This window comes from Haplochromis burtoni, unplaced genomic scaffold (genome assembly GCF_018398535.1).
Source record: "Haplochromis burtoni strain Fernald_Lab_line unplaced genomic scaffold, NCSU_Asbu1 Contig_11, whole genome shotgun sequence".
In the NCBI taxonomy this organism is placed as follows: Eukaryota; Metazoa; Chordata; class Actinopteri; order Cichliformes; family Cichlidae; genus Haplochromis; species Haplochromis burtoni.
In genome coordinates this window covers 3,813,241-3,835,500 of record NW_024582372.1, presented here as the reverse complement: position 1 = coordinate 3,835,500, position 22,260 = coordinate 3,813,241, and the positions used below count along the sequence as shown (strand labels likewise).

Genomic DNA, 22,260 nt, shown 5'->3' with positions numbered 1-22,260 from the left:
TTGTTACAAAGTGATCAGGCACATTGTTACAAAGTGATCAGGCACATTGTTACAAAGTGATCAGGCACATTGTTACAAAGTGATCAGGCACATTGGTACAAAGTTCATAGTGACGCTGTGGCATTTTTTGAATTGTATGAGTGATGTCATTGGGAGCTACTTTACAGGAACTCTCTATGAGCAAGTGGAAAAGCAACATTTTGTACTATTTTATTATAACTGCTATGCTTTCTGTCCTTTTTTCTTGGATTTAGGAGAAGGTAGAGGCTGTATTTGATAACCTGATCCATTTGGAGCATGCCAACATTGTCAAGTTTCACAAATACTGGGCTGACAAAAAGGACAACGGGGCCAGGGTGAGTCTCAGGCTTTTGGAGACATTGTTTCATATTCTGTCAACTCCATAAGAATTATTACTATTGCCCTGAAATAATCACAGTTTACATTTGAACAATGTCTCTCTTTGTGTTTTCTACACACTTCTTTATCTCCCTAAGGTGATTTTTATTACTGAATATATGTCATCTGGAAGCTTGAAGCAGTTTCTGAAAAAGACAAAGAAGAATCACAAGACCATGAATGAAAAGGTAAAAAAAAAAGACTTTATAATACTGCATATGTACTAGAATATATGAAAAGTCTTCTCTAAAGGTAAAAAGTAACTGTGTTTAAAGCCAGAATGTGGGACTGTCTTTCTGGAGCAAAGCGTAGTTTTCATATTATAGTAACAAATATGTGCTTCTTATTATTTGGTTAAATGTCAAGCCATTTTGGAAACCAACTAGAAATTGCTCTGATAAATTGTATGATCCTATAGGCTTGGAAGAGATGGTGCACGCAGATTCTTTCAGCTCTAAGGTCATTTTTAAAAATGTTCTTTTATTTTAATATACACTCACATTGATAGAAATCCAGTACATTGTATGTAATTGTAATTTCTTTTTCTTTTTTTCCTGATATGCAGTTATCTTCACTCCTGTGATCCTCCCATCATCCATGGCAACCTGACCTGTGACACTGTCTTCATTCAGCACAACGGCCTCATCAAGATTGGATCAGGTATAAAATTACACAGGTTTCATCCCCTGCGTTTTAGGTAGTGAAGGCAAAGCAACAGTAAAGGAGTCAAATTATAATAAATTATGGAATAAGAACCAAAATTTTCGTAGAATTAAACAGGAAATTTATGTGATTTTATGTACAAAAGAACAAGAAACAATGTTCAAGTGTTCAAGTCTTGCCAGTGTTAAATGTATATTTAATACACAGCCCCTATTATTGCTTTTAGTTTGCAAGCTGAGCAGGAAATAGACTTTGAGGAGTTCAGACTTCTTATATAATGGTCAAATCTTTGCCTTGTTCTTGTACATATGAGGGAACAAAAGTTGTGCATAATGTGGTTTAGAAAACCAATTTTCTGAGTGTAAATATGGCTACAGTGACTCAAGTGTAACCACAAAGCCTCCAGACAATCCCACACTAAAGTTTAAACAACAGAAGGTAATATTTACATCGCTAGTTTCTGAATTTGGTTCATCTTTTCATCGCTTATCTTTCTTGTTTTTGTTTTTTTGTTTCATTACTTTTTTTTCAGTTTGCAGTTTTGCTTCTTCCTATCCTATGCTTACTTTTCAGACTTTTCTTACTTTTTCTCTCATCCTTCTGTGTATTCTGAAAATAATTGTCCTTATCTCATTTGCAGTTGCTCCAGACACCATTAACAACCACGTAAAGACTTGTACCGAGGAACAGAAAAATTTGCACTTCTTTGCTCCGGAATATGGAGGTAGATTTTCTCTTATTACTGATATTAGCAATTTATACCTATGATACAGCTCTGTTGGAAAACATGTTTAAACACATGAACTTCAGCTTTCTCACAAAAATATTTTTATTATAGTAACATGATTGAAAAGTCAGGGTGTTCCATATTTCATTTTCTTTGCTTTAGTTTAAGAGAGTACACGTTTTTCTCTTCAAAACCCTTTCTGTTAAATAAAATATGGCAAGCTTGTATTTTTATACAAACAGTATTTTATGTAAATGTATATAACATCAAAGTATTAGAACAATATAAAATGTAAGGAAGAGGTCCTTGGAGGCATACTAAATTCTTATGCCCTATTCTAATATTTTTGCTTATTGCACAGTTATTTTTCCATTGAAATTGCAGGCACAAAGTACTTCATGCAACAGGATCATGTATGCTCTTATTAATATCTCTTTTTGGGTTGGGGTTTTTTTTTTTGTTTTTTGGGGGTTTTTTGGGGGTTTTTTGGTCAGCTGTCAAAGACGCACTTTTGATTATTGGATCATAGGTCTTAGTCTAGATTACGATGTAATATATGTACATGCTGTCTTTTCCCATTGTAGATGTTGATGTTACTACAGCCGCAGACATCTACTCCTTTGGCATGTGTGCCTTAGAGGTGAGATGGGACCCGTAGTATATGATATATAAGAGCTTAAACTGTTTCCCAGAGCTGTCTGTTAATGAGTGCTGATGTGTTGCAGATGGCACTGTTGGAGATTCAGGGGAATGGAGACTCTTCTCATGTTTCTCAGGAGGCCATCAACAATGCCATACAGTTACTGGAGGACCCACTGCAGAGGGTGAGATTCAGTATATTGTGTGTTTGTAGGCGTCAGCATCTTTATTCAGTCATGATCAAAAGTTTAACACCACTTAAAAAAATAGCCAAAAATCATATTTTGCATGGTTGGATCTTAACAAGGTTCCAAGTAGAGCTTCAACATACTGCAACAAGAAATGGGAGTAAGACAAAACATTTTTCTGGACATAACCAGTGGCCGTCTTGAAGCTCCATTGTTCCACTGAAGGAAAAAGCACCTCACACCATTTTTTTGAAGGCCTTCAGTCTCAGATGCTGTCTGATGTTTATGGGGCTGCAGTCTGCACCAGTAACAGCCTTAATTTGGGTTGAGGACCATCCAGTGTCTTGAACGACAGCCAATTAGATCCTCCGGCTCAGTGCTGGTGAATTTTTTTTTTTTTTTTGGTTCTTCCAATTAACCACAACCCTCAGGATCATTTAAGAAATTCCAAATGACTGTCTTACTGCGTCCCACCTCAGCAGCGATGGCGTGCTGCGAGAGGCCCTGTTTATGCAGTTCAACAACCTCACCGTGTTCAAAAAGGGAACGTTTTTTGTTTTTTTTTTGCCTTTGCCATCAGAACGTCATGACAGTGTGAGTTTCTGACAGAAAATGACATTGAATCCACATTTTTGCACAGATTTGGCCTCGTGGTCCTAAACATTTGGTCCTAAACTTTTGATGAGGTGTTTCAGTTTAAGCATTACTTTCATTAAATTGCATGCTCAAAAAATGCTTTGTCTCATTCCCATTTCTTCTGTATATTATAGTTTTTGTTTCCTTTTCCTGCCTCCCTCCCTCACCCTCAACCGGTTGCGGCAGATGTATGCCCCTCCCTCTCCTGGTTCTGCCAAATGTTTTCTACCTGTTAAAAGGGAGTTTTTCCTTCCCACTGTTGCCAAGTGCTTGCACACAGGAGATCACCTAATTGTTGGGTTTTTTCTTATGTTATATAGGAATTAATCCAGAAGTGCCTGGAATGTGACCCTCTTGCCAGACCTACAGCCCGGGAGCTTCTTTTTAACCAGGCTCTCTTTGAAGTACCGCTCTTAAAACTGCTGGCTGCACACTGTATTGTCAGCCATCAACGTAAGTCCCTTCCCCCCCAGCAAAAACAAAGTTTTATCAGGCTTAAAACTTGCAAACCTCTCATGAAGAAGACTTTTTTTTTTTAAACTGATCAAGCAAATTTAGAAACATAACTTTAAACTGCATTGTTAACAGTGTGATAAACATATTAGACTGCAAGTTTCATAAGCTTTTTTTCTGCTAATTCATTATCATCTTTTTGTGGTGTGGTACTGAGCAAAACAGGTCGCAAGCTAGTGTGACTAATGGTGTCATTTCCTGCCTCTTGAACAGATGCAGCAACAAGCATGTATGCAAGTGTAAATTTAAAGATATTTACTTTTATGTTAATTTAATTGCCCAGACATGATTCCTGAGAATGCCCTCGAGGAGATCACTAAGAAACTGGACCCAAACCTGGTTGTTGCCGAGACCAAAGAGGATGTTCAGCTCAAGTAAGTGCCAAAGGCTGATATTCGTGTTGTAGTTTAACTGAACATCTAAAATTATGTTTTTATTTTGCACCTTATAGCAGTAACATCAGTGATATAAAGTATTCTCTAGGTTGTGTAGTAGTAGAACCTACTGCTTATTCAGCAATATAATATAATAGCTGAAGGGTTGTCAAATAACCCCCCGCCATATATATGTATGTGTGTGTATATATATATATATAAGTTTTTTGTATTTTTCATTAATCATTATAATATATTATATATTTTCTCAAATGGTTCAAAAAAGTACTGTTCCCTTTTTTTCTGTAGGCTTTCACAGTTTCCAGCTTTGGAGCTGGACAAGTTTTTGGAGGATGTGAGGTAAATGCACAGCTGCTGCTATTAACCCTGTGCTCAAAAATGGGTCTGGCCACAAGGAGGCAGCAGTGGGCCATCTGACTGTTTTTTGTACTGCCTCCACTTATCTTTTAAAGTACTATATGATGTGATACTATTTTTGATATTTTCAGTATCTTAGATTTTGTGGCTATTATTTGTTAAAAAAATAAAATGTTGTGTTTTGGGCCTTTGTCTTCAACTATTAACCATATTTATTGTCAAAGGAGCTTGCAAAGAAAATAAATACACTGATTTATCCAATTCCCATTCTTATTCCATTGTCTTATCAGTTCATTTTGTTTCTTTTTTATGTTTTCTCCACATTTTCCTTTCTTTTTTTCTCTCTTTTGATCAGGAATGGTATTTATCCAATGACGGCATTTGGGCTGCCCTGTCCACATCAGACTCAGAAGGAGACTATTAAATCTCCTGTAGTCATCCCTCCAGTCAAATCCCCAACGCCTGAACCTTCAGAGCTTGAGACACGGAAGGTGTATACCGGCATAATGGACATTGAACTGGCCACTGAATGAAGACACAGCGCATCATATAAAGTTCTATTGTGACTGCTCTTCTTTTTCTGCAGATTATTCAGATGCAGTGCAGCTTTGAGCCTGTCGAAGAGGGAGCAAAGTATCATGTAAGAGTTATAACATTAGCAGTTTTCTCTTTTTATTTTTAAAATAATTCAAAATACAACAGCCCTGCTGCAACGACTTGAAATGAAAATAACCTTTTCTCAATCTGTTTCTGTCCTTTTAGCTTACATTACTGCTGAAAATGGAGGATAAACTGAATAGACATCTAAGCTGTGACATGTTACCTCGTAAGATCAACATATTTCATATCTTATTATCAGTTCATATGACACGGTGACACATGTGTAGTGAGCTTGAAAAAGCTAAACGCTGTTGTCGGTCAAGTATAGAAAATTTGGAAGACTTGCTTTATAAACACACAAAAAAACCCAATATTTAAAATTTCCATCAGCTAAACCTTAATGGCCTCTGGTAGAGGTTGTAAACATGTCAGACTTCAGAGTGAGGTTTTTATAAAGAATAAGTATTTTGTCGATAGGTTTGCATTTAGGGTTAATGATAGAATTTCATTTGCATGTATTGGTAAACAAGGTTGATGAGGTTGTAAATATCTGAGTGTGATTTTTATTACTTTTAACATGAAGTATCTGTCTCCACGTGTTTGTACTGAGGCATGTAGGAAAGTGAGAGTAAAGTTCCAGAGAGAGCTTGAATGGCGTCACAATGTATACAGTGTGCATGACTATTTTAGGCTGGAAGACTAGCTGTCGCTTGTGTGTCATGAAAATCTTGTGCTTATTTTAAAATTTTATTTGACGTGCTTTTATTAGATGGTTGCCTTACTGGCTTTACAAATGCTGAAATCTGATCAGTCTTCATTATGGAAAAAGAAAAGGGTTTTGTTTTTGTTTTTTTAATTTTGCTAGTTTTTGAAAGACAAGTAGAAGCTTGAAGGGAGGCAAATGAGAATATAACATACAACTGGCAGTGTGATCTGATCTAATGCACATGCACAAACAGGTATGGTAGGCATGTGTAATGTTGCAGGCGTGTGGAGAATGTCAGGCCTGTGAAAGGCTGCAGCTGACAGCTGTCACCTCCTGTGTCAAGATCTGCTCATTTCTTCCCGGGCTTTCATCCCCCTGTCTCTCATTTACAGAGTCAGTTTGTCACAGACTCAGTTTGTCACATACTCGCATGCATTCACTTTACTCTATCTCTTTAGCATTTTCTGTTTCTCACACCATATGTCTTCTTTTGGACACTTGCACCCAAATGCCACTGAAATACTTGATGAAACTTTACCTCCACGCGCACCCGTACTTACTAATCATGCCTTGTTCTTGCAAGCTCTAACTCACATTGAGCCACTCAGATTTCACCACCTTGCATTTTGCATGGTTAAATCCTGCTACAACATATATACAAGTAAAGCATGTTTACATTAAAGGTAAATGGGTGCTAATTTTGTTAAATGACTTAATACCAGACCACAAGGAGCAAACAAGTGAGGAAGCCTCACCCTGAACTTGAATATCAAGCCCCTCTTCATGTAGCTGGGGCCCACGGGTGTGTTTGTTAATGTCAAAGTTATTGGATCCTCTATCTCCTCCTGCAGCTTGTGTTGTCCCAGCCACATTCCTGGTATAGTTATAAATTGACAGCTGTGTTATTAAAAATTGACAGACCATGACAAACCACACAAAGCACAGAGTAGTGCAGCCACTATAGCGATAATGGAAAAAGTTTCAAAACATTAGGTTATAACCAAACAGGTGGTCTTGGAAGGAAGTAGGCAACAAAATTTGTGATAATACTTTGTTCTGAACATTTTACCAATGTCTTAATGTATTCTGAGCAACCTAGCAATTATGTAAGCACCTTTATCTGACATTTTCTGCCAGTTTTTAGGTAAACAGTGTGTGTATAGTCGCATATTGCTGTGAAAAAGAAAGAACGGGAGTAGATGTTGACAAACTAGATAAAACTAGATTAGATTTGTTTTTGTTTTTTATGGCTGTAGAAAGAAGAGTTGGGAGATACTAAGACTTCAAAAAGAGACAAATTTGGTTTAACAGTTTTTGACCTGGCAGAACCACTTTTGTCCTTTTCTTCTAATTTGATAAATCTCTTCCGGCCCCCTCAATACTAGATGCTTGTTGCCTTATAACATTTAAAATTTGCACAGCCATACCACAAAAAATGTTTTAGTGGTGCAAAGAGCAACCAGAGTAGTTGTTGTTTTTTTAATTCATCTTATGTGGTGTGTGTGTGGGGGTACTTAACACTTTTATTAGCTTTAGCTTCATGGGTGTGTGTGCTGAAGTTGTGACTGTGAATTACTGTTACAAACTACATTGGTATGTGTTTCAGATGAGAACTTTCAAGACTTGTCCGTAGAGTTGGTGCAACTGGGCTTAATCAGTGAGGTGGGTTTTTTTTCCTGTGTTTAAAAAAAATCATTGTGTGTGTGTGTGTGTGTGTGTGTGTGTGTGTGTGTGTGTGTGTGTGTGTGTGTGTGTGTGTTATTTCCAGTGTTTGAAAGTGGCAGCTGATCATTATTAATATACTCTCCCACACGGAGACATTTTTTTTTACTTTTTTGACAACATTTCTTACTTCCTGACACAGTTTCTGTTATATATTTATTTATTTGTATGTATGTATGTGTGATTATAACATCCTGGGTTGTTGTCATTGTCTTTATGTTCTCTGCAGGTGGACCAAAACACAGTAGCCATTCAACTAGAAGAATCATTCAACCAAGTTCCTCACTAGCAATGGCTTACCAGACCATCGCTCTCAGCCTTGTTACATGTTCTTTTTTGTTACTCAACACAGTGACTACCTGGTTTGCTTGTTTCATTTTTATTTTATTTTTTTAACGAAGCCTTAAGCGATGATGTGACCAAAGGAGAAGCGCTTTCTTACTTCAGGGAATAACATTTCCTAAAAGCTCCCAAATATTAAAAGTAAAGCCAGATGACTCCACGCAAACCTCCAGTAGTAATTTGAAGTTTTTATTTTAAAAGTCAAATACATACACGCCTACAATATGTTCATGCCAGATCCTTTTGAATGATTTGGCTATTAAGTTAGGTATGTCGAATTGCAAGCCAAACGTAATCAGTGCTGGAACATTGATCAAGTTTATCACACTTAGTTGCAGTTTTATATTGAAAGCTACACTTTCCTCACAGTTGTATTTCACGGCAGGGTGTTTACATAATGATTTGCCTGACCTGTTTGTGTTCTGGGAGGAGATGGTGTAAAACTTCATCAGACCTCATTCTGGCCTTTAAGAGTCACACGGTTTTCTTGCTCCTGTTTTACAGTAGAATCTAACACCTGTTGACAGTCAGCAAAATTGTGACTTGGAGGGAGGTGGAGGGATGCTTTTCCACACCAAGGAAATCTAGAAAACAACTTACATCAGTTTCTTCTCGTTTGGCCCCTCGTTACGTGATAGAGCATTCCCACCTCTTTGAATTTCAGTGTTTGTTAGACCAACCAAGTGCCTGTTGCGTTAAATATGTGGAATAGTTTGAAACTGGGTAACAGACACTTGCTTTATTTCACTTGATAGTTTAAAAAAAATCTATGTAATTTAAAAGGCCTTTGGTACACAACAAAATGTGTGTGCATTTCACATTTTGAGAAGCCATCTTACCCTCTTTCTCTGAAAGATGATCTCTTGGTTACTTTAAGATACTGTGAACTCAGTGTTACTGAATTTCTCTTTTATTTTTTTATGGGTTTGCTTTACTGTAGGCGCTCTTGCCTGTAATTCCTTCTTTCATATTGTTTTTATGTTGTTTGGTTTTACCATTTGCTGCTTGTTGGGTTCGCACACGGTACTCTTCCCTTAAGTCGTTCAGAGAGACTTGTGTACTAAACTCATCTGCCATATCTTGTAGAGAGATGACCCAGGCTTTTCTTTGTGTGTTTTATACATGTTAATCCGAAATAGCATGTGTTTTTCTTTATTTGTTTACAGCAACAGCACAGACACCACGCTGATAGTCTCAGCCAATACACAACCGGTTGTGTTTCCGTTGTTTTCTTTGCTAAACAGTGATTTTTGCTAAAACTCGGACCTGTTGCATTGAGCACAGACACTTGTGTAAACACCTTTTACATCATACAGGTCTTGTTTAGACCTGTGTTGTGACCAGGGAGTTAATTGTGGCCTTTTTGTGACATTGTGGCACAAAACTCTTTTTGAACTACTGGTACTGCTGTCTGAAAGCTCAAACAATTTAGGAACTTAAACAGGTAGTAAAATTGCTAGAAAAACAACTGTTGCGTACGATAACTTCTGCTGTGCTGGTATTTTATTAAAAATATACTTCTAAGTGTATTGTAACTAGTCTAGCAATCCGATGAAAAGTTGTTTGCGCTTTCAGACTGATATTTAATCCAATGCTGGTTATTGAGCTATAATATTTAAGCTGTACACCTCTCTGTTGAGATGATAATCCAGTGATTTCAGTGGTCTTTTTCACCAAGTTCAGGTCACTATTTTTCTCCCACCTTCTTTTGTACATAAGTGTTCTGTCCTATTCCATTATTTTCCACTGTCTACATGTGTGTTTGTGAACTGGCAAGGTTGTATTTTCCAAAGAGTTGTTCTCATGCCAGCCAGGAGAATGTAAATGCAACACATGTAGAAGTGGTTTTAAAAAAAAAACAACCAATGTGATGCACCTGAGTTTTATACTGACTCTCTCTCCCCTGCACCTCTGTTCTCTCTTACTTTTGTACCTTTCCAGCCAGTTTGTGATGAAACTGGTTAATAAGTTATTGTACAGGGTGTGCAGCTTTAGCCAGTTACTCCATGATACCAGCTTTTGGTTATATTTTGAAATTCCTACATTTTGTATTTCAAAGAATACTGGTTCTTACGAATAAATGTGTGAACTGCATCATGACTTTGTGTTTTTGGAGTCGTTTACGAATCAGAGTTTCACAGTTTTGTGCCGGATACATCATTAGTGAGAATTACACACAACAAAGATGCAATGAATAGTCTGAAATGACTGCTGCGCCCTTCCGCGTCCACAGAGGTGCAGATTGTACACAGGTGAGATCGGTGACGTCATACAGGAAGTACTATAGGGGCATACGTGTGGTTTGGAGTTTCTGCTATCGTGCTGTTGAACTGTAGCCCGAAAACTCTGGACGTTATTCACAGAAAAACGTCGTTCCCTGCTGAGAGATGTGCACTTTTGGTGAGTTTGCCTGCGATTGTATTCAGGTGCTGTAAAAACCACCGTAGACTGCATAGTAACGACTTCCTCCCGATGTTATTTTCCATCTTACCTGCGGGTATATACCTGACCACCAGGCCTACAGCTGCTGTGTGGATTCATTTGTAAAAGTTTGCCTAATCTATATATTAGCCACCAGTTTCTCTATTGCTTTATGTTAACTTATTAATAGTGGAAATTGGCTTTTTAAACAATCAGAGAAGTGATGGCAACTCGAATAAGTAATCGAGAATCGAGTAAAAGGAAGCACGTCGTTTGTCCGCGCTAACTCCAATCTCTGGCCCAGTGGTCGCTCACAGTTCTTGTTTGCCGTTACTTGTTATGACGTACAGAATGTATAATAATAATAATAATAATAATAATAATAATAATAATAATAATAAATGTTTTAGGGGGGCAGTTTTCACCACATGTGTATAAAACACACGAAGAGGTAAATGGGTCGATAAAAGGGTTAAAAAAAATGGGTGAGACTTTACAGACATTACATTGTGAAGAGAGACACAAAGAGCTGCACAGCCACACCAGTGTTAGCTGTTTTAGCTCAGATTGTTTTGTCAAAAGAAACCGCATTAACATTAAACATTAAAGTACTTAGTTTGTCCACCAGAGAGAGCTGACAGGTTGATTAACTAACTGATTTATCGGCTTTGTATGCATATTATCCAAGTCATTTATTTATAAATATTTTTTTAATTGTGAAGCTGTAAAAAATGTAAATAATTTATATACTACAGTTAAAAGCAGGTTCTCTGACATAACTGTGGACGAGTAATACTCAAAGGGTAGGTTTAATCTGAATGCCACGCATACAACAAAAGGAATATATACATGAAGTAATGAATTTGCTAGCTAGAAAATAAAATAGTTCACATGTAATAGAATCATGTAAAATTAAGTCTGTTAGAATGAGTTTTAAGAAGCAATTTAAAGGAAGTCACTGACTCTGCAAGCCTGATATCCTCAGGTAGGCTAAAGACAAGAGGCCCTGATGACAAAAGTGTCATCTGCAAGTATGCTAATCTGGGGTCAGCGGAAGTAACCCGGGGCCAAACTGAGGCAAGCTTTAAAATAACTGTAAAGATCAATTCTAAAACGTATAGGAAGCCAGGATGGAAGCCTTTCTCCAGGCCTGAGTGTCACAGTAGGTTTCATTCTAGAGATGGTTGTAATTTTAGCAAAACCAAGACTGGACAGCATTTCTATGTGATATAACAAGTCTATTGTTTTTGTATGGAATAGGTAGATTCATCTCCCATAAGTTATATTAACAATCAAACCACCCACTGTTACGTTTCTGTACGTGCCAGTTAGTAATCGAAAGTTTTACTTTCAGATAAGGACAAAGGGCCAAGGAGGCTGATGAGGAAGGGGTTGGCCCTTATAATCATCGGCCATATAAACTTCATCTTTGGCGCCATTGTCCATGGCAGCATTCTCCGCCACATTTCCAAACCCAGCCAGCAAATTTCTACTGAATACACCGTGACCAACATCATCTCCGTCACCTCGGGCTTGCTGGTGAGTCAGTGGTTTTCTTTTTGTGTTTTAAAGTCAACTTGGCACTTCAAATGAGCATGTTGTGAACCAAGCGACATTAAACCTCCAGGAGTTTCTGCCTTCATCAAGACATTTTACTTTAAAGTTTTTATCACTTTTATATCAGCAGTTCCGCTTGTTTGATACATGAGAACATCAAAAGCTCACTCGGGTGATTTATTTTTATTTCTTTTTTAACTTTACCTCAGTGATAGTGTTGAGTAAGTTTCTAAGCAATCAAGACTGAACTTGCTGATTACAGGAGAGCCGGTTCTTCAAAACAGCTACTTGTCCCTTCGGGGCAGACCTCATTACAATTACAGTCATGTACCACATAAACTTGTTGGGGATAAGAAGATATTAACTTTGTTTTCTTTCATATTTTAAGAGTGTACAAGTAAGACAGGAAGTAGAAGTTACCAGATATTTTTTACTTTTCAATAATGGGCCTAACTTCTGTTAAAGAGCCTGTTTGTTTTAAATTTTAAGTTCTTCTTCTACAGGATTTAATGCATTCATTTAATTGATGGTAACTTAATAAACCCTGTACTGTGCAAAGCTTAAAGACTGATCTCATCTTATCTCATGATTTGAATGTTACAGAGTATTGCAACTGGGATTATTGCCATTGTGGTGTCAAGGAACCTTAATGTGCTCAAAGTGGTAAGAATTTAATTTGACTTCATCTACCAATATGATCACTTCAGTCACTGACACTTTGCACATCCCCTCATATATGTAATTTCTTTGTACTATCTATTTTCAGCAAATAGGCCTCCTGACTGCATCAATCCTGAATGCTTTGCTCTCAGCAGCATGTTGTGTCGGACTTCTCTTTGCCATTGGTGTCACAATTGCCCACGATGGGAAGGGTTTGATGGTCGGTTGCAGTGACACACAGGTGCCCATCAATGCTCGGTCACCTATTGGTGTCCGATGTCCATTTGATACTACAAGGATCTATGTGAGTTTGAAGTCCCCTTCCCTCAGTGTAAAACATGATTTTATTTTATTTTTTAAAGCATGACATGAGAAAGGATCAACATTTATCTCACATTTTCTCCTTTCCACCACCTCCCATCTCTCAGGACACCACCCTGGCTCTGTGGATCCCCTGTGCAGTGTTTTCGGCAGTTGAAGTGGGACTGTCAGTGTGGTGCTTCATGGTGGGACTGGCTCTCAGGGGGCTGCCACCCTGCAAGAACAACTACATCAAAGAGCAGGTGTGTATCTTTGTGTGGGCCAGATGAATATGCTTGAGGGGTATAACTTTGTTGTGTGACTCAAACATACACACACATACTTGGTCTAAGTCTGACACAGAAGTTATTCATTGTTACTCCTTCTCACTCAGCCATCCTTTAAATAAAGGCTACCTGTAGACATCCGCGCTCACTCTGTCATATTGCAAAAACCAAAACCGCTCATACTCGTCTCATCATGCCTCGTCTTTTGTGTCATTCTCTGTTCTAGTTGGAGGAAGAGGCCCAGTGCTCTCCTCACAGCCGACACCTGATTGGAGAACGTGCGAATTCCGAACTGTAACTAAACAACAAGTAGCAAGCACATCTAAGAAGGCTAAATCCCAAAAAGCATGACTGCATCTCTGCACAGACTGAACTATTTCTTCTACAGTCATTTAGGGTAGTGTTACTCCAGTAATGTAGTGCAGGAATGGAATGAGTTTACTACAGTTGGCTGCTCACAGCTCCACTTTGTGTGCCTAATTAATGTTAATTTAGTGAACACATCACAAAAAAAACCCCTATTGACTGATGGGATTCAGCGTTCATGCCAATGTAAGAGACAATATATACAGGTACAAAGTAAGATATAAAGAATGATTTCAGTCCTGTACCCCTACTTGACTGTTTGGGTTTTAAGTGTGCCAATACGATAAAACCTTTGTTCATGAAGGAAAAACCAGCAACAATGTTTTTAGATTAACTCAAGTATGTTTTAGCATGTATGCTTATTTCAGAGACGTATAGCTTTTCGCAATATATTTAGTGTTTTACTGTTTGTACAGATTAATTAATCCACTGTGCTGCATTTAAGATGCCTTCAGCGGACCACAGAAAAGCAGGTGTCTTGCTGTTTATGCAAATTGGAAACCTATGATGAAGATGTTATGTAAATTGGAAATTTGTTGTATTGAAAGATAATTGTAAAGGTAACTGAAATGAGCATCTTGGGATGGAGAACCCTATTTGCTTGCTGAACATGCCATTGGTGTGGTTGTACTGTATTTAATATGCATTATAAAGTGTTTTTATATATTCTTTTTCTAATTACATTATTATTTGTCAGCTTTTTGCTTAAATTCTGAGAAAACATGTTTCAAAGAGATTTTAAACTAAAACTGTAGTGAGATTAAATTGAGTATGCTTTTTTTTTAAAAAGTAAACTTTTTATTGGTGGTCATACATTTGAAGTAAGCAGTAATCATTTTAAGTAGTGTCCAGAATTTTTGTAAGCCCATGCATTTCACACACATACTTTATTCTGTATCAATTAAACATAATGTGGACTTAAAGCTGTGTGCTTGGACTGTCTTTGTGCATTTACAGTACTCTGGTTATATGTTAAGTAGTGTTATATTAGGAGCTGAAAGCCAGAATGTGGGCCAGCAGTCTAAGCTGCACACACTGACTCAACGACAGAGGGGATCAGATCAGATCAACCATGAAACGGTTAATCTACTGGCATGTTCAATTGTGTGGAAGGGAATCATAGCTCACTAATCCTGAGGCTATCGGGGATAAATATTGACACTGTGTTGACTGATACAATCAAAACAAATCTGCGTGTGTCACACCGGACACATAGGCTTATATGAAACCACGAGATTAATACGAAGAGTAATAATCTTTGTTGTTTGTTAGCTTCATGTTTGAATTGTGGCGAATACAACAGTTTAAAAAAAAACTCATTACAATTCAGATTTTTTTTTAAATTTCAATGCATTTTGTTTCTAAACTTAGCATACTGTCTTCATGAGGTGTTTTGTACCATTTAGTTCTACATCTGCAGAAAGCCCACACGCACAGCCTCCAGTGGGGCCAATTTAGTCAGCAGAGTCTTTGCGCGGTCACGTCGAATCCGCGGTCCCGACATGTCGACTGCGCGCCGCAGTCAAACCAGCTGCAAACAGGGAAACAAACGAGCTGCTGCAGTGAACGGAGCCGGTGGAGCAGAGGACCGCTCGGTGTTTTACACACAAGGTAAATCATTTATTACTGTGATGTTAGACCGTAACTGTGCTGCCGACTCATAATTGAGTGTTCACGAGCAAGGCAGGCAGACTTCAAGGAAAATGCGTTAATTAGAGGAAGCGCCCTACTGCTGCTGCTGGGCTGAAGACACTGCGGTGACAAACGGATTGATAAGCTGTGATCCTGGCGTGTCACCACCGTGTGAGCGCTTTGCCTTAACGCGGCGAAGATGCCGCACTGAAGCCCACCTTTAAAGATTTGTTCCCCCCTTAAAAACAGCCAGCTTTTCCACCCGGCGTGGAGGAGAAGGAAGCTAACGTTAAGGGCAGTGCCCCACGGTTACACAGGTGTTCGCTTGAAGTAGTTACCAATTTAATAGCGATAACGCTAGCTAGCTATGAGCGTTGAAGCAAGTTAGCTCGTGCCTAACGACCGACTGGGAGCAATTCACGCACGTGCGAATTAAAAGGCGCGATGCTGGGTTCTGCTTTATTTGAATGATGCGTGTCTGAAGTTTACTGTGTGCGCGTGTGAAACATCGCAGGTGTGCGTTACTGTTGCCCGGCCAACCTCTCACAAACACTGCAGTGGGGGCGGGGGGAGTGTCAGATGTTCTGCAGGTGTAACGTTCGCATTAGCGGCTTTGAACGAGAGTAACTACCGAGGTTTGCTTTGAACGTGTTTTCAGTTGTCTGCAGCGTAAACACACTGACAGAACACTCATAGACGAAAAGCACTAAAAACACAGAGACAAGCCAAGACACTATCTCTAAATTATACTATCACTCATTGTGTCAGGAAAACACAACAATCCTGCACATATTAGTGGATTTTATGAGATATTTAAACCTCGACGCTTGTATAGAGTAGGGTGTGGCTGGTGAGGGACAATACCAGATTTTAATTAAAATCTTTGTGTTTTTATTCTGCAGGACCTGCTTGATGGATCTAAACCAGTGTGGCAATTTATTTTTGAAATAACAAAATTTTCTCTGGCTAATGAATTAAAAAAACAACAACAAAACAATTCCATGTTATTTGTCATAGAAAGGGTTGGTTTGTTCTTTGAAATGTGTCTGGAAATGAATTAAGAAGCTGAACATTTTCAAGGGCGAAAGAAGAATAAAAGAGACCTCCAGCAGAAGGCTGAGAGTGGGACATACTCTCCGTTTGGAGGTGGGATTTGTTTTTGACAATGGAACCATCAGGAGGTGGAGGAAAATCATATAATGATTTTTAAGTGACAGTTCAGATCCAGAAGAGCACATACAACAGTTGCCGGCAAATGTGAAGACTGTGAGAAAGAGCAGCACCATACAGGAGCGTACCCATTTTGTGGATTTTTCGTTCTCTAATGTGGATCTATTGCTTTAGCACCACTACTGGGACAAAAAATGGACCTAATTCCTTCACAGATTGCCTGTGTAATGGTTTACTGCATTATAATATCATTGCTCTGAGATGCTGTGGAGAAATGTCTACATTTAAGATGCAAACACCTCTTGGAAGAGGATATGTAAGAAACACCTTTCCAAAAACTGCAACGACTGATTGCATACTAAGGTTTCCAATCCATTATTTCTTCATGCCTGTCTTCCTGCTGGTCTTCTCCCTGGTTACACCTGCCTATGCCATTCATGTGGAGTCCATCGAGAGCCACAGTGAGTTTACCTGTGAGCCCATCAGACTGAGAATGTGCCAGGATCTGCCTTACAACACAACATTCATGCCCAATCTTCTGAACCACTATGACCAGCAGACTGCTGCACTAGCAATGGAGGTATGCTTATATATGTGTGTGTCTGTGTGTGAGAGTCCTTCATTTGTGTCACAATACACAGGGAAATTGGTTATCTGATGCAGTAAATTAGAGATTTGAGATTACATGATTTTTTTTTTGTTTTTTGTTTGTTTTTTTTGGGGGGGGGGGGGGGGGGTTCTTTTTTTTTTGGTATAGATTGTCCTAACATGTAGCACAGGTCTTGTTGACAAGGTGTAAAATGCTAAATGGCTACAAAGCAACAGCTGGTAGTTTCACACTGTGGTGTGATGTCAGGCTCAGGACAAAAGGATTTCACACACAGTATAATGAGCATCATTGTCAAGGTATTTTTGTATGGTCAGTGAAACAAACCAACTTGGGCAGTTTATTTATTCATCCATCTATCTTCCATGTTTCACTGTTTATCTGGAGTCAGATGGCTGCAGGCTAAATGATCTGTGCAGATGTTCCTGTCACAATCAATGTTTCCAGCTCCTCTTGGGGAACCCCGAGGTGTTCCCAGGCAATTTAATGATTTTTATTTCCTTAATCAAAGTATAAAGGAAAATTGTGCATTATTTGCAAACACAACTCTACCCAAATTGTGAACCAAAAACAGTTGTGCAATTTACCTATTTCCTTTATCATCCAGCTACAGTAACACACAGGTACTCTGGACAGTACTGAAAGCCGTTCCACGTAGAGACAGATGATGAATGCATATTGCATTGTCACACAGGCACTCTGAGTAGTAGCTGAGAGACAAAAGGTGCTATCTGATCCGCTGTACTGCTAACCAATACAGCTTATTTTCATTGTCCTGTCAGTATAAACATTCTCAATAAACACCTTGCAAAATGCAGTCTAAAATGCAGTGAATAAGAGCAGTAATTTTCATTCACACGCTCCATGCATTCACATTTTTTTTCATATATATATATATATATATATAAAATTATTTATTTATTTTTTTAATTAATTTTTTTAATTCACTTGTTATAGGCTTTTCAATGTTTGGGATCAGTTAGACATACAAACTGGTCAGCTAATATGCACACTATATATAATGAGAATCATGTCACCATTACAAAGTTTTCCTTACATCATACAGGCATAATTAGCAGCAATAAAATATATTTCAATATGGTGGTTATGGAATTTATTTCCAAAGAAATACTTCTTTGTTTAAGGGCATCGGTTTTAAGCAATAGAGTGGCAAAGAGTACTGTGTTACACACTGTCTGAGAGCAATAGTAGACTCACACTATCCATCTGTATCGTGTTACCTCCCTTTCCTACTCTTTTGTTACTCCCGAAGAGCAAGAAAGGTGTTTCTTGGTGACTACACAATTACTTGCTTGTAGCAACTATTTTTTTTTTAGTACCACAGGCAACATATACCACTGTACTTGGGATGTGGACTTGTTTGGGTATATTAAATTACTTTAGTGCTGCTTAGTAATTCCCTGTTAAAAAGAGGAATGATGAAAAGGATAATTTACTGCAAACAAAAAGGTAAAATCCTTATAGACATGTTCAAGTCTCTTTTAGGGGAAAATTCAGGCCAAGTCGTTATACTCTGCAGTCCTTTGGTCGGTTTGGGGTTTTTACAAATTTCCAGGGCTGTAGAATGAAATCCCATTACACGTGCTGTTTGGCATACTTTTACCCATGTTTTGGCTGCCTTGCAACTGGTGGTCTGTGGTTTAAAAACATGGAACAGTAATGCATACAATCAGTTGAATTAAATCTGCCTCCAGCTGTTCATAGTTGGCGTATTAAATTACCCCTGTTGAAAAGCAGATGAATTTGAAGAAGGCCTATGCTGGCTGTGCTTTTTGCATGTTTAATCTTTGGGGATTTTTATTTTTAGTTCATGTTTAGTTAATATTTTCCCATGTCAAAACAAGATGAATGTCAGGCAAAAGCACAAGCCCAAATTCTCTGTTTTGCCCTCTTAATATTAGATCAAAGAAAGGGATTTCTGGTGTATTTTATGTCAGGATATGTTGTGCATGAGACCGTCAGACTCGCTGCTGTCATACGCTTGTTATTTCTCTTTAAAAGAATAAGGGGATTAGGAAAAACAGCTTTATTCTGGATTGACAGAAATGTGTTTTGAATGGATTCTAATACTCCTACAGTCATAGGATTCATTCAGCACATTAAGGAGCATGCAACTGTTTATATCAAGTCAACTCCCAAGCATCATGTCAAAACATGCTGTGTTAAAGATTGTGAGAAGCGTCTGTTGTTGAACTTGATTTGACCCAGATGAAGGAGCCAAGTAACTGACACCCTCAGTCTCCCTGCAGTCATGGAAGAGACAGCTTTCTGAAGATGGTTGAGTAGCAACATGAGCCCTGTTAGCTTCCCTTCTCTGGTCTGCTGTGACCAGGCATGGTAGTCCTGGTGGGATCCCTGGAGGTAATTTAATAATATCTCGTTGGACACTGGCTGCATAATACAAACGTGTGTGCTCACAGGGATATATATGCATATGCTGGTGTTTATGGGCATGTGTGTTAGTGCTCAGTTTGTGAGCCATCTTGAAATTGCATTTGTACTTTATTTGGTAGTGATTACAATTTTTGATTGTGTGCTTTGGTTAGTCTAGTATCGTGATATATAAAACTGGAGTACCAGAACTTGATGGTGAATTTTGTGTTGCATTTCCACTCCTCAAATGTTCCTATTGTTCCAATGCTGGCATCCTTATTTGAAAGCTATAACGTGTTGGCACATTAAGTCATTTTACAGACTCTATGAAATTCTTAAAATTTGAAGTAATAAACACAATTTCTGCAGATTCTTGAGTGCCCACATACCTTACAGCCACTACAGCTTTTCTCTTTTCCAAGAAAACCCTTACTGGGATGATTAAATTACCCTGCCATTTGTGTTATAGCATTATTAGTTGAACTTTCTGCTCTCAAGCAGCTGTTCACCAGCAGCAAAACAGTGGGGTAAACACATGAATGTTCTTTGTCTGCATAATTATATTTATACTAAAAGGATGCTTAAAGAGAGAATCCCTGGGCCAGTTTACCATTTTCCAGCTTTACACCAAATTTATTGGGTTTCTCTTTCTTTTGCCTATGCTTCACCACTCCAAGTAGTTTTGTGAAATGTAACTTTGTAGCTTTTGTGTAATCCTTCTGGCAAACAAACTGCAAAGACCAAAGAGAAAACTGGGGGTCTTTTTTGGCACTTGAAGAGGTTTTAAGGCTCAAGTATCTGCCTAATTTGGCATTTTCCTTCCTGCATAGTATCAGTACATTTTAACAAAGATTAGACGACCAGAACTAGTTCTGGTTTCAGGCTTTTGTAAGAGTTCAGAAATTATTTAATAACTGGACAAGTAGAAGTGATTCATTAAGAAGCATCATCAGGTGTGTGTCCATTTGGGATTTTTTTTTTCTTGTAACAAAATGTAAAATAAACAACTGCTGCCAAAGCTGCGTGAAGCACTTCAGATGCCTTAATGAAACTGGAGCCATTCTAAGCAGCTGTTGTAGTCATTTTTTCGGGTCAAATCACATGATGAATGTTTTCTCTGCCTCAGTGGCAAAGCTTTCGTGTCTTGGCTTTCTTGCAAAGCAGACAAGCAGTGAACTGTCATGTTATGATCCTGTCTGTTGTCAGTCAAGCTTCTCTGAGTCACAGAGCTGGATTTCAGAGACATTTTTGTATTTGAAATGGTCCTCTGTTGTACATTCGGAGAGTCTGGAGACTTGATCGACGCTGAAAATATAACCTTTTCCTTCCTTTTTAAGTTAAAAGCAAAGCCGTAAAAGGATCTTCCCAGAATGTGTTCATGATAAATCCAGGACACATTTATTTAGCGCTTCATTGACAAGTTCTAAGTACTGATCAGTATGTTTCATGTGTATAATTGCTGAGCCTGGCTAAGGGCTGATTCAACTCCAGCATTTCCTGTTTGAGTGTGTGTGAGAGAGGGGGAGAGAGAGAGGCAGAAAGAGGGGAGGTTAACCGTGCCAGCTGTCATCTCTCACTAGTGCTAACTAACTGCTAATCTCTCGCTCAGTTCCACAATGATGACATTGAGTCCCACAGACCGTCGGCCATCCCATCTGCCACAATAGTCAATTAAACATGATCAAACTTGATGGGAAAGTCAGAATATAAGGAGGGGTTTTTTTAAGAGTAAGGAGATGAATTTTAAAATGGGAAAAGGGTGCTTGGGTAACAAATGAAAATATTTCATTGGGAGTGTTGTTGCATGCGCTCACATGTTTCCATGCTTTTGTGTCTGCATTGTCACTTAGGAATCCAATCTATACTGTCCATCTGCCGCAGCATGATAGGGCTCCCAGAGGATGTGGTACTTGAGGTCTGTGCATGTTAGACACAGTTCAGACATATGACATCACAGGGATTGAGTATCATCACTAAGAGATGGAAACTGATAACATGGCTCTAACTTAATCTGGGGTTTTCCTTAAAAGTGGAGATTTATTTCCTGAAAAAGTCTCCCTAAAATTACAGACACGTTATAAATTACAGGAAAAAACAACATCTGCAATCTTAGTAAGGTGTTGGGTTACCATTTGCTGCCCGAGCTGCTTCATTGCACCAGTGATGAAGTCACTACCCGACCATCCTTAGGTTTTTAACTGGGTTGAGCAGTAGTGACTATGAAGGGCAGTTCAAATTCTGGCTTTACATATTAAGGCTTTTTTGACACTCTGTCTCTATGTAGGGGGCATTGATAATCTGCAAGAGACTACTTCCACCATTATAGAAATGTTTCATTATTAAATGAAAGTGATCAGTTAGAAAAACATTTTGCTTTCCAGCGAACCTTCACATTGAGGGGACAAGTGGAACCATCCCATAACAGACCCACCAGATCCCCTTACTGAAGCAGTCAAGGCTGGGATTATATTTGCTTGTGGACATACAGGGGGACAGCTGTGGACACCACAGATGAATAGTTGTTTTCATAACTGTTTTTATGCACACTCGGAGGAGACGTAAATTGTTGGGGAATTTTAGTGCATTTCTGCATTGACAAGTCTGCGTGGTCATAACAGATTGGACGGCCCATGGATGTCTTCTCGTTTACCCAAGCACATCCTCCTTACTTTCAGACATGGAAACTATGACACTGCAAAGTGGGTTAAAACTATATTATCTCTACAGACTTTATGTTGATTTGTATATAGTATATCTGCTGTGGATGTAAAGAAAGGTGGCATGACAGAGAGGATGTTTGGTTGCAGCTAAAGAAAACTGAGCTAGCCATGAAACAGATCTTTTGTTATATATATAAATAAATAACTATGCCTCATAATACAACTGCTGTGCCTGAGGCCGTCAGAGCTCAGATGTCTCTCTGATGCTTGATCAGAGAGTTACCCTTCAAGTTATTAGTTTTGCATTTAATTTTGATGG

At 38.5% G+C, this 22,260-nt stretch overlaps 3 protein-coding genes across 4 annotated transcripts in view; all 3 read left to right on the top strand.

Annotated features, from left to right (window-relative positions):
* Positions 1-9,735, top strand: part of LOC102294000 (nuclear receptor-binding protein) — an 11,266-nt gene extending 1,531 nt beyond the window's left edge. Inside the window, exons 4-18 of the mRNA XM_005915047.3 lie at positions 255-356; positions 498-587; positions 818-858; positions 965-1,059; positions 1,703-1,786; positions 2,374-2,429; positions 2,515-2,613; positions 3,573-3,705; positions 4,049-4,139; positions 4,449-4,499; positions 4,873-5,008; positions 5,104-5,157; positions 5,280-5,343; positions 7,430-7,485; positions 7,775-9,735. Of these exons, the coding sequence (XP_005915109.1) occupies positions 255-356; positions 498-587; positions 818-858; positions 965-1,059; positions 1,703-1,786; positions 2,374-2,429; positions 2,515-2,613; positions 3,573-3,705; positions 4,049-4,139; positions 4,449-4,499; positions 4,873-5,008; positions 5,104-5,157; positions 5,280-5,343; positions 7,430-7,485; positions 7,775-7,834 (1,212 nt within the window). The 3' untranslated portion in view covers positions 7,835-9,735. The remainder of the gene's footprint in view (positions 1-254; positions 357-497; positions 588-817; positions 859-964; positions 1,060-1,702; positions 1,787-2,373; positions 2,430-2,514; positions 2,614-3,572; positions 3,706-4,048; positions 4,140-4,448; positions 4,500-4,872; positions 5,009-5,103; positions 5,158-5,279; positions 5,344-7,429; positions 7,486-7,774) is intronic.
* A 243-nt stretch (positions 9,736-9,978) lies between these two features.
* LOC102293708 (keratinocyte-associated protein 3) lies at positions 9,979-14,259 on the top strand. The gene is made up of 6 exons (XM_005915046.3): positions 9,979-10,287; positions 11,663-11,847; positions 12,469-12,528; positions 12,632-12,829; positions 12,954-13,088; positions 13,339-14,259. The coding sequence occupies exons 1-6, from the start codon at positions 10,275-10,277 to the stop codon at positions 13,408-13,410; spliced, it is 663 nt and encodes a 220-aa protein (XP_005915108.1). The 5' UTR covers positions 9,979-10,274; the 3' UTR covers positions 13,411-14,259.
* A 549-nt stretch (positions 14,260-14,808) lies between these two features.
* The window catches only part of LOC102293026 (frizzled-3), a 31,896-nt gene continuing 24,444 nt past the window's right edge, over positions 14,809-22,260 (top strand). Inside the window, exons 1-2 of one of the 2 annotated variants that reach the window (XM_005915043.3) lie at positions 14,809-15,089; positions 16,013-16,860. In XM_005915043.3, coding sequence (XP_005915105.1) covers positions 16,435-16,860 — 426 coding nt within the window. In that variant the 5' untranslated portion in view covers positions 14,809-15,089; positions 16,013-16,434. Of the gene's footprint in view, positions 15,090-16,012; positions 16,861-17,839; positions 19,270-22,260 lie in introns of those variants that run through there. The other variant, XM_042214227.1, reaches the window with a different exon arrangement.